The 11399-nt window shown below is 43.9% G+C and overlaps 2 protein-coding genes across 2 annotated transcripts; both read left to right on the forward strand.

Moving 5' to 3' along the window:
* The first annotated feature begins 498 nt into the window (after window positions 1-498).
* On the forward strand, window positions 499-1476 carry LOC130595619 (olfactory receptor 1038-like). The gene has a single exon (XM_057402522.1). The coding sequence runs from the start codon at window positions 499-501 to the stop codon at window positions 1474-1476; it is 978 nt and encodes a 325-aa protein (XP_057258505.1).
* A 4066-nt stretch (window positions 1477-5542) lies between these two features.
* Window positions 5543-6520, forward strand: LOC130595627 (olfactory receptor 8U1-like). Its single transcript, XM_057402536.1, has one exon. The coding sequence runs from the start codon at window positions 5543-5545 to the stop codon at window positions 6518-6520; it is 978 nt and encodes a 325-aa protein (XP_057258519.1).
* The last annotated feature ends 4879 nt before the right edge of the window (window positions 6521-11399 follow it).

An 11399-nucleotide genomic window follows, 5' to 3' on the forward strand; every position in this document is an offset into this window, starting at 1 on the left:
TAGTTTGTTAAATGTGATTTGGTGACTGGAATGACAATCAAAAGCCAAAGAAAAGTGTCTGGAAGTCATGCATGTGTAAGCTGGGCTTTCACTGAGACTAAGAAATTCTCTTGCTTCACGTTTACGTGCAATCCTATGAGGATCCTCTGAGGTGTCTTCTGACACAAATTTCCTTCAAACTGAAAGTGAATAAAGATCTGATTCTTTGCTGAAACCTGAAAACACACCTGCTTGTCTAAAGCCAGTGTTAATTGTACCAGCATAGAAAAATAAAAATGCCATTTACTGCTTCAATGAACTACCTGTTCTTTTCTGATTACCTCATCTGAAAAACATAATATATGCATATAATTTTGGTTAGAAAATATATTAGAATAATGTAATGTGTGGCAGGTATAGTGGTCATTGATTGGAGATAGATGTGGTCCAGATCTGAATGTCCATTTTTGATCAGTTTGATGTTTCTCTTCCTTTTGCCTCAGGAGGTAACACCTGGTCATGGGAGGAAATCACACCCAGATTGAATTCATTCTCTTGGGAATTACAGACAGCCCATGTCTGCAGACCCCTCTGTTCGTGTTGTTTCTATTGATTTACATTGTCACTTTGGTGGGGAACTTTGGCATTATCATCTTGGTGCGGGTGTCTCCCAGCCTCCACACCCCCATGTACTTCTTCCTCACCCATTTTGCCTTCACTGACATCTGCTATTCCACAGTCATCTCCCCCAGGATGCTGGCAGACCTGTTATCAGAGGACAAAACCATTTCTTTCACTGGCTGCATGATGCAGCTCCTCACCTTTGCTTTTTTTAGTACTATTGAGTGTCACCTCCTGGCCATGATGGCCTACGATAGGCACATTGCTATCTGCCAGCCCCTGCTTTATGTGACCATCATCTCCAGACGCATCTGCTGGCAACTGATAGCATCATCCTACCTATTTGCCTTCCTCAGTGCCATCATCTACACATGGTGCGTGTTTGGAGGTTCCTTCTGTGGTCCCAACAGCATTGACCACTTCTTCTGCGACATCATCCCTGTGCTGAAGCTCCTGTGCTCTGACACTCACAGCAGTGAGATGGTCATCTTTGGTTTCATCACCATCAATGTGGTGGGCACAAGCATGATCATTTTGCTCTCCTACATCTCTATCATCCGCACCGTGATGAGGATGTGCTCAGCACAGAGCAGGGCCAGAGACTTCCACACCTGTGCCTCCCATTTGATGGCTGTTTCTATGTACTTTGGGACAGGATTCTTCATGTACCTACAACCTCCTTCTAGCCACAGGAGGCTGGATAAGGTGGCCTCCATCATATATACCATCATCACCCCCATGCTTAACCCATTCATCTACAGCCTGAGGAACAGGGAGGTGAAGGGGGCTCTGGTGAAGTGCAGGAGCAGGCTCTTCAACCACTGGCAACATAAGAAAGTTCTATCATCTAGCACAGGCACAGTTCATGTCAACTGAGAAAGCCTATGGTACACTAAAACATTTTTTTCCAATACTCCCCATGATTTGATGTAGATTCTTCCACAGTTCCTGCACGAAAGTCAATGACAGTATTGAATGAGAAACAGACCCCCAAAATCACACCGTTCTTGGAAGAAAATCAAGAGGAGACTAAGCCTCAAATTTCAATTCACTTCTCAGTCACCAGCCTGTGGGAAGAAATCACTCTCAATTATCCCAGTCCTCTTTTCCTCACAGGAAACACCAATCAGCTTTACCCAGTTATAGCTTTTGTCACTGATAAAGATGTCTTTTTCTTGCAAGATTCTTGCCCTTGTCCCTCAGCTCCCATAAAATTCCTCACTCTTACCTGTGAGCTCTTTATTAAAGCTGCTGGGGTGGGAGGGAAGAGGAAGTGTAGTTTTACATTTGCTTGCTGAAAAAAGTAAGGGAAAAGGCCTAAAAAGATTCATTGCATTTGTTTGTGCCTTTCAAAGAGAAGAAGCAGGTAAGGATCAAGGTCTCAAGCTGCACCTTTGAATGTCAAGGGGAATCCCTCTCCTGTTTGCAGCTTCACAAGCAATTTCACTTAAAGGAAGACAATGTAGATAACATAATTTGTAATACAGGATGATGAACTGTGCTGAGACCACCCAGTGTTAAGGACAATTTGGGCACATCAAGGGCTCCTCCCATTCATTTTAAATGGTGTTTTACATTCATCTGAAGTGCCATTTACTTAGATGGTGATATAAATGGAATTCCAGCTGGTGATAATCACCCACATCCCATGTCCATGCCAAGACCATGCTTAAGCACAACAGGAAACCAAACTGTGGATTTCTTATAAAAGTTAGGAATGTGGCTAGTTTCCCTAGATGAAAGAGTAAACTGAACACAGAATCAATGGTAACTGAGAGCTGCCTGCCTCTCAAAGAAGCCAAAACACACCGGTGTGGGAAAATCTCTCTTACCTGTTTTGAGTGGAAATCAACTTATATTTATCAAGTATGTGGGTGGTGAACAGTGTGTGCTCTGTCAAACAGCATCTAGATGGGAGATGCTGTCTTAGGTCTGGGGAAAGTGGCTTCAATATTTGTGAATGAGTGAGCCAGAATCGATGCCATTAATTGCTAAAGAGCTTGGTAGCACAGAGACCTTTGCTATTAGGTATGTGGCCCATATAGACCTGAGCATTTAAGACTGTCTTCTTACATATATAGAACCTATATATCCATAAAATATATAGACTCTTTGGATAAGTTATCTTGCTTTATCAGTTAGATAAGAGAGCTGACAGAAATTACAAAGCAGGGCCTAACATCAATGAGAGAAATGCATCTTTCATCTTAAAATAATCTACTTCATTAAATAATACCATTACAATTCCTGTACTTCACTAGAAAAAAGAAGAAGCCCCTGAAAATAAGATGAGGTCATAATGTAGGTTTGAACCTATCACCTGGAGATGCTGGCAGCTTTGGAATATATTTTTGACAGGGCTAGCAAGGAGCCTGGTGGTAATGTCAAGTGTAGATGGGAAAAGACCTACACACAGGAGAAAAAAAAACAACCCAGTAAGGTCAATAAAAGAGTGTAGATAAATCAGATTGTCTGTGGTCTTGTTGCACAAACCAGTCACAGGGAGAAAGCAAGACTTAGAAATGGTGCCAAAGCAAGCCTGGAAGCCTAAGAAAGAGGCTGGGGAAGCCAAAGTCCTCGGTATCACTGAAGCTCTGGTGTCCTCTGTCACAAAACCAGCAGATGAACATCATGCCAAAGCTACATCCAAACCAAAGTGTTGCCAATCTGCTGAAGAATGAAAGTCTAATGCTGTACTTGATAAATGAGAAAGCACTAAGGAAAAGATAATAACAATTGAAAATAAGCTTCAATTTATTACTCTACTCACCTCACTGAAAAGACTGTCTCCTAATTTCCCATGTAGGGACATGCTCTGGATGGAGAGGGACTGCCAGAGCAGTGAGCACTGGCTGGGCTGTTGGGGTGCAGAGGGTGATGGGTTCTGCTCTGCAGGAGCCTGGGGACTGCCACAGGGGTTTGACTTTTGAATCTCTATCAACAGAGCCAAAGAAGAGCACCACAGTGTGCAGGGACCATCCCACAGTACCTGAGCAAGAGAAGTAGGGCAGGAAAAGAAGACTTGGGTTAAGTTCAGCCAAGATTAGAGTGCATCAGGCAAGCAGGTGATTATAAAGCAGATCCAGGACCAAGCCAAGGGTCAAGTCAATCCCTTGTTCAGGAACAGGTCCAAAAAATGCTAGGAAGATAAATGAGAAAGCCAAAATCACCATCAAAGAATTGCAAAGGTGTGCAGAACTCCTGCTAAAGTTCAAAACAAAACTCATCTAAAAAACCTCAGTCTTCCTGAGCTTTGATAGAGATGGGGGACAAATAGGAAAAGGGTGGGGTTGGAACCCCAGCTGAGGCTGCTCAGGGGGATAAAAGCCTATTAGTTAAAGCTGGGACAATTCATCACTGTGTGAAAATACCCATTTCTCACCTTTGAATACAGTGGAAGCCCAGAGGCACCAGCTCAGCTGTTCGACATCCAGGCACTGCATGTGGATAACTCCACTGGGAATGGAAAACTGGGCTCTCAAGTGTCTACAGATGGACATCAGCAGCTCCAGAGATGGAGTCACTTGTGCTTTATGTCCCATTTGGGGACACTCTACAAGATCTGAAATGTCTCTAAACCCATTTTTGATTCCATTGCTAATGTCAAAACAAAACCTTTGAATGATCCATAAGTACATCAAAAGCATCCTATGAGCTGCTCCTCACTGCTGCTGTGTAGCTATGATCAGGGATAACTCATCCACACCGTGTCATTCAAATGCCCAAGCACCACAATGCCTTTCAGAGGTGATTTCACACCCTTTGCTTTCCCTTCTTTTTGTTTTCCTCTGGTAAAGCATGAGCAGCCCTGGACGCTTCCTTCCAGGAGAGCACACGCAACTGTATTTACAGCCCCAGCACCCCAAGCTGGGCTCTTGGAGTCTGGCAGGAGTTCACCTCTCTTCACATCAGGTGCTTAACAGAGCTGATGCTGGCACGTAGATGTTTTCTGCTGCACTGGGGATAAACCCTTGGCTCCCATCACTCGGTGACAGAGGGAAGGCACGGGAGGTAACATCAACACAAAGCAGAGCCTCGCCTGCACTGAGGCAGTGAGCTTGCTTCTTCGTGTTCTACTGTCCTCTTTGGGAAAGCTGTGTCAGAAAACAGCCTTACCAATGAGGGTTCTTTTATAAGAAGAGGGAGCAATGCCTGATGCAGGTTGTGTTTATTTTACACAGGCTACTAAAGCAAGATGCACTGATTTATTCAAGAGTTAAATGAGGATGAATCTTATTCTGTTAGAAAGAAATGCAATATTGCAGATTGTCAGCAGTATATCGTCACTAACAAATGAGCCTTGGGAATCGGCCTGTTATAAGATCAACTCCTTTTTAAAGCAAGGAACTTAATGCCCATGGGTTTAGGATGTTTCAGCGTGCTGAAGCTCAGAAAGTCATAAATCATGTATTTATCCATGTGAATGTTACTGTTGCAAATGATCTCAAATGATTTGATAAATGTAATTTGTTGACTAGAATGACAACTATAAGCCAGGGGAAAATGTCTGGAGGTCATGCATGTGTAAGCTGGGATTTCACTGGGAATGTGACTTTCTCTTGCTTCAGGTTTACATTCACTCTTATGAGCTTCCTCTGAGGTGTCCTCTGACACAAATTGCCTCTGAACTTAAAGTGATTGCATATCTGATTCTTTTCTAAAATCTGAAAAACCCACATCCGTGAATAAACCCATAGTCTTGAGTGTCCCGGCACAGAAAACTGAAAAATGGCATTTGTTGCTTCAATGTGCTCTTTGTTCTTTTTGAAATATCTCAACTAAAAACAATAAAGCATATAAAATTTGGGTGAAAAAAAATGTAGTAGAATATACTAAAATGTAATGTTTTAAATGGTCACTGATTAGAATTAGTATGGTCCCAATCTGAATCTCTATTTTTCATTAGTTTCCTTCCTTTTGCCTCAACAGGTAACACTTGGTCATGGGAGGAAATCACACCCAGATTGACTTCATCCTGTTGGGAATTACAGACAGCCCATGTCTGCAGACCCCTCTTTTTGTCTTGTTTCTATTGATTTACATTGTCACTCAGGTGGGGAATGTTGGCATTATCATCTTGGTTCTGGTGTCTCCCAGCCTCCACACCCCCATGTACTTCTTCCTCACCCATTTTGCCTTCACTGACATCTGCTATTCCACAGTCATCTCCCCCAGGATGCTGGCAGACCTGTTATCAGAGGACAAAACCATTTCTTTCACTGGCTGCATGATGCAGCTCCTCACCTTTGCTTTCTTTGCTATTAGTGAGTGTCACCTCCTGGCCATGATGGCCTACGATAGGCACATTGCTATCTGCCATCCTCTGCTTTATGTGACCATCATCTCCAGCCGTGTCTGCTGGCAGCTGGTAGCATCATCTTACCTATTTGCCTTCCTCACTGCCATCACCTACACTTGGTGCACGTTTGGAGGTTCCTTCTGTGGTCCCAACAGCACTGACCACTTCTTCTGCGAGCTTTTCCCTGTGCTAAAGCTTGTGTGCTCTGACACGCACAGCAGTGAGATGGTCATCTTTGCCTTCGTCACCATCAATGCGGTGGGTGCAATCGTGGTTATTTTTCTCTCCTACATGTCTATCATCCACACTGTGCTGAGGATGTGCTCAGCACAGAGGAGGGCCAGAGCCTTCCACACCTGTGCCTCCCATTTGATGGCTGTTTCCATGTACTTTGGGACAGGATTCTTCATGTACCTACAACCTCCTTCTAGCCACAGGAGTCTGGATAAGGTGGCCTCCATCTTCTATGCTGTGCTCATCCCCATGCTCAACCCCTTCATCTACAGCCTGAGGAACAGGGAGGTGAAGGGGTCTCTGGTGAAATGCGGGAGGAGGATTTTCAGCTGCTGGCAACACAGAAGCTTTCTGTCATCCAGGACACGAACAGTTCATCTCAAGTGAGAAAGCCTATGGGGCACTAAAACAATGGAATTTTTCCCAATAATCCCCATGATTTGATGTAGATTCTTCCACACTTCCTGCACAAAACTCAATTACAGTTTTTAATGAGATATAGATCCCCCAAATCACATCTTCCTTCCTTGGAAGGAAACTAAAAGGAGAGGAACCTCATACTTCATTTCACTTCATAGTTAGCAGCCTGTAGGAAGAAATTACCCTGAATTATCCCAGGCCTCTTTTCCTCACAGAAAACACCAATCAGCTTTATTCAGTTATAACTTTTGTCACTGATAAATATCTATTTTTCTTGCAAGATTCTTGACCTTGTCCCTCAGCTCCAATAAAATTCCTCACTCTTACCTGTGAGCTCTTTATTAAAGCTGCTGGGGTGGGAGGGAAGAGGAAGTGTAGTTTTACATTTGCTTGTTGAAAAAGAGTCACAGAAAAGGTTTCAAAAGATTCATTGCATTTGTTTGTGCCTTTCAAGGAACAGAAGCTGGTGGGAATAAAGATCTCAAGCTGCGTCTTTGAATATCAAGGGGAATCCCTCCCCAGGCTGCAGCTTCATAGGAGATTTCATTTAAAGGAAAAACTTACAGACAATATAATTCATAATGGAGGATCATGGACTGTGCTGAGACCACCCAGTGTTAGGGACATTTTGGGCACATCAAGATCTCCTCCCATTCATTTTAAGTGGTGTTTTACATTCATCTGAAATAACCTTTTACCTAAATGGTGAGAGAAATGGAATTCCACTTGGAGATAAGCACCCATATCCCATGTCCATGCCCTGCTCATGCTCAAGCACACCGCAAAAACCAAACTGTCTATTTCACATTAGAATTAACTTTGTAGGAAGCTTCCATAAATGAAAGAACAAAGAATTGATGGTAAGTGAGAGCTGTCTGGGTCTCAATAAAGCCAAAACACACTGATGGGGGAAAGTATCTTTCCCTTACCTGCTGTGAGTGGCAATTAACTTATATTGGGAAAGTATATGGATGGTGAACAGAATTTTTATGTGCTCAGAAAAACAACAGTATGAAAGCATAAACTGTCATAGGTGTGGGGGCAACGTGGCTTCGACCTGCAGTCAATGAAGGAGCCAGAATTTGTATCATTAAATGCTAAAGGGCTTGGCACCTTGGATATCAGAGGGCTTCCTTCAAAACTTTCACCATATCTTGTTTTCTTCCATTTTGTTGGATATTTTGGCTTACACTATACATATAGAATCATAGAGCCACAGAAAGCCCAGGCTGGGCCTCAAAAGATCATCTGGTCTGAGCTTCTGTAGAAACAGGAGTCTAGATGTGCAGTCTCATGTGTAGGGCTCATCGCTGCTTGATGAATTAGCCCACTCTGGTGTCCTTATTTCCTCTTGTGTTTAAGAAAGTTTCCATTTCAGAGACAACTGAAATGCTCAAACATTTACCCAGACTGGATGCTACTTCACTAATAGAGCTCTAGATTGCCATAGTCTTGTGTGGAGGAAACTGCTCAGTGAGCTGGCAATAGAAACCTCAGTTTAACATGCTGGGGAGGCAGCATGGTGAATTCCAGCAACACAAGAAATAGGCTTGAGGTTTTGGAAATACATTTCATACTGAGAGGGGTCCTCTGCATAAGTGGTTCTGATACCTCAAATAGCAAGCACCTTTTTGGTAGGAAGAGCTGGACATGGGTCTCTTTGCCCTGTGCTTCAGGTGCTGTTAGATCAGCCTAAATGTTTTGGAGAAGGATATTGGTTTTTGAGGAGATGATTCAAAACCGGGCCTCTATTGACATGAACATTAAAGATGATATTCATATGACAGCCTTGTTAACCTAACAATTAGTTAGCAATTCTCATCTTTAGATACCATATAGTCCCTTCAGATCATCCAGTCCCAACCCCCTGCCACAGGCAGGGTCACCTTTCGCTAGAGCAGCTTGCTCCAAGCCCCTGTGTCCAACCTGCCCTTGAACACTGCCAGGGATGGAGCATTTACCACTCTTTTGGGCAACCAGAAGTCATGAAGTAACGTGTGTCTGTTCCTGAGCTGTCCCAGTTATTTCTTCACGATGATGTCTGCACCACACAGACATAATTCCGTAGTCCTAGACCATTATCCCAGTGAAACATTCACATGAGCATGGGTAGGTGGATCAGATTGGATGAACCATGTCAGGAAGCATAAAGGCATCTGGGACAGAGTTCAGTTGCCTGAACATTGACTATTAACACCCTGGAGATGCCCCTGGGGCTCACTCTGAGCTTTCAGATGTTGCTCCAGAATGACCCAACCCTTCTGAAGGTTGCAGGATGTACATGTCAAGTGCTTGCCAAGGTCCTGGGCACTTCAGGACAGAGCAAATGGCACCACATTTCTATATAAGGGAGACCAAACCTGACCTGTGGCATTTCATTGCATCTGACTCCTTCCCTGCAACTTAAGTGACAGTTTCCACCACCAGTTATAGGAAAACATGCAAAAAAAGTGGTTTCTTAGTCCTTCAATTATCTTATATTTTTCCCCCTTTATAAAGTTTTAGTCCAACTGAAAAGACAACTAAATTAACTCTTCAAGACTGTTGGGAGGAGGGATTAGGAGTTCTGAAGTAGTTTCACATTCTTCAAATTTAGATGAATAAAAGTTGAGTCACTAAATCACAGTTTTGTGTCTCCATCTGTGCTCAGTGAAGGTGTGTTTCTGTATCTCTAGTATTTGTTCAGATAAAAAGAGCAGTTTCAAGAGTTCAAGTTTTAACACACACACAGACACACACAGACCTCTCTCCCCTCACTGTGTTTCCATCCCCATCACAGGCTGTGGTCAGGCTGCATGAACTGGGCTCCTTTTAGACTCATTGAATCAACCAGGTTGGAAAAGCCCTTCAAGCTCATCCAGTCCAACCATTCCCAGCCCTGCCAAGGCCACCACTAAGCCATGGCACTGAGGGACACATCTACACAGTGTGTAAACACTTGCAGGGATGATGACTGCAGCCCTGCCCTGGGCAGCCTGTTCCAATGCCTGAGCACCCTTTGGGGCAGGAATTGTTCCTCAGCTCCATCTAAACCTGCCCTGGTGCATCTTGAGGCCATTTCCTCTTGTCCTGTCTTTTGGATTAAAACAAACTGAAAATAGGTTTGAGGGGGCAGCTGATGCAGTTTGACCTCCAGGAGGCCTTCAGATCCTGACTGGAATTAGTTTAATCCAGAGAAAGCTATTCTGACATGCATATACAAGTCTTTCTGATGTTCAGACCTGCTCTGGACCACATGCATTCTCACCAGCTGTCCTAGGATGTGATAAAACATCCTTTTATTCCCAACCACCCAAGAAGGGACCTGACTATCTCATAACTAGGCAAGGAATTTTAGATGTTGAGTCAGGTGACCCATGCTTATTCTCCAATCCCAAATTCATAATGGTAGGAAAATCACATTTATGAAAGCCAGTCAGAAATGGAGGATGGATGTAGTGGACTTCAACTTGCCTCAGTTTAACAGTTTAAGAACATTTTTAACAGGTAAAGAACTAAAGAGAGACACAAATAAATCCATCCCAAGACAACTAATAACAAGAAATTCAATGTATGAAGTGTCCTTGAGGAGGCTGAAAAGTGAAGACAAATGCAATGAGCTTCCCCTGCTCCCTTTATTAGGGGTCAAAAGCAGGAAGGGACAAAGCACCCCATTAGCAAGAACCACATGATCTGCACATGTCATGAAGACAGGGATGTGTCTTTAAAGAGAGAGTAGGACCAAGCTTGCATGGGCACAGAAAGCCCTCCAGCAGGCCCAAAATCCAGGCTTTCACAATACAAGCACTCACAGCTATTTCCATCACAAGTGATGCTGCTCACTTTGCCAAAGCAAGAAGTGGTCCTTGGGGACCAAGCACCCTTCCAGGAGTCATCAGCTTTAACAAGACCTTCTGGGGTTTACCAAGGAAGTTTCCTCATCACCACAAAAGCTTCTCAGAAAACTTGGATGTGACTTCCCTCATTCTTCATAACAAGCCATCAGAGATTAATTAGCTGGGGATAACAAGAAAGAAACTTTCTTCTTTGTTAACAACAAAGTTCACTTCTACAGCTGCCTTGCTTGACAGAGATGGCTCATGTCCAAAGCCAGTGAGTTGGAGGGTCAGTGTGTTGGCATGTTTGTGTATTAAGGACAATTTCATGGGCCTGGATCATAGAATCCCAGCCTGGTTTGTGTTGGAAGGGACCTTAAAGCTCATCCAGCTCCAACCCCAACATCTTCCACTGGAGCAGCTTGCTCCAAGCCCCTGTGTCCAACCTGCCCTTGAACACTGCCAGGGATGGGGCAGCCACAGCTTCTCTGGGCACCCTGTGCCAGCGCCTCAGCACCCTCACAGGGAAGAGCTTCTGCCTAAGAGCTCATCTCAGTCTCCCCTCGGGCAGGTTAAAGCCATTCCCCTTGGCCTGTTCCTTAGGCACAGGTTTATTGGGAAAAGTTCCTTTCTTATGGCTCTGAAAAGAGCAAACCAACACTAGTATCTTCTAGGCAAAAATTTCCTATCCATCCATGCAGAATTTAAACCCCTCGTCAGGAAGTTAATATCTGCTATTAGCAACCTTTCTAAAAGCAAACACACAGCCAGGACACTGCCGACATCCATTTTGCTTTCCTATTCTGTCCAGGAAGTGATTTATGCATGCTGAGCTTTGAGGCTCTACTGCATTAGACATTATTGACCAAGAGAAATGATTGAGGACAGGTTGGATGGTGATTGCAGCAACCTGCTCTACTGGAAGGTGTTTCTGCCTGTGGCAGAACTGGGCGAGCTTTAAGCTCCCTTCCAACCCAAACCATTTCATGGTTGTATGAAAAGCTGCTTGCACCTCCTCACTTTGCTATGGC

The sequence above is a fragment of the Pezoporus wallicus genome, unplaced genomic scaffold (assembly GCF_028554395.1).
Source record: "Pezoporus wallicus isolate ANWC-B61680 ecotype Strahan unplaced genomic scaffold, APGP_CSIRO_Pwel_v1 contig_8411, whole genome shotgun sequence".
In the NCBI taxonomy this organism is placed as follows: domain Eukaryota; kingdom Metazoa; phylum Chordata; class Aves; order Psittaciformes; family Psittacidae; genus Pezoporus; species Pezoporus wallicus.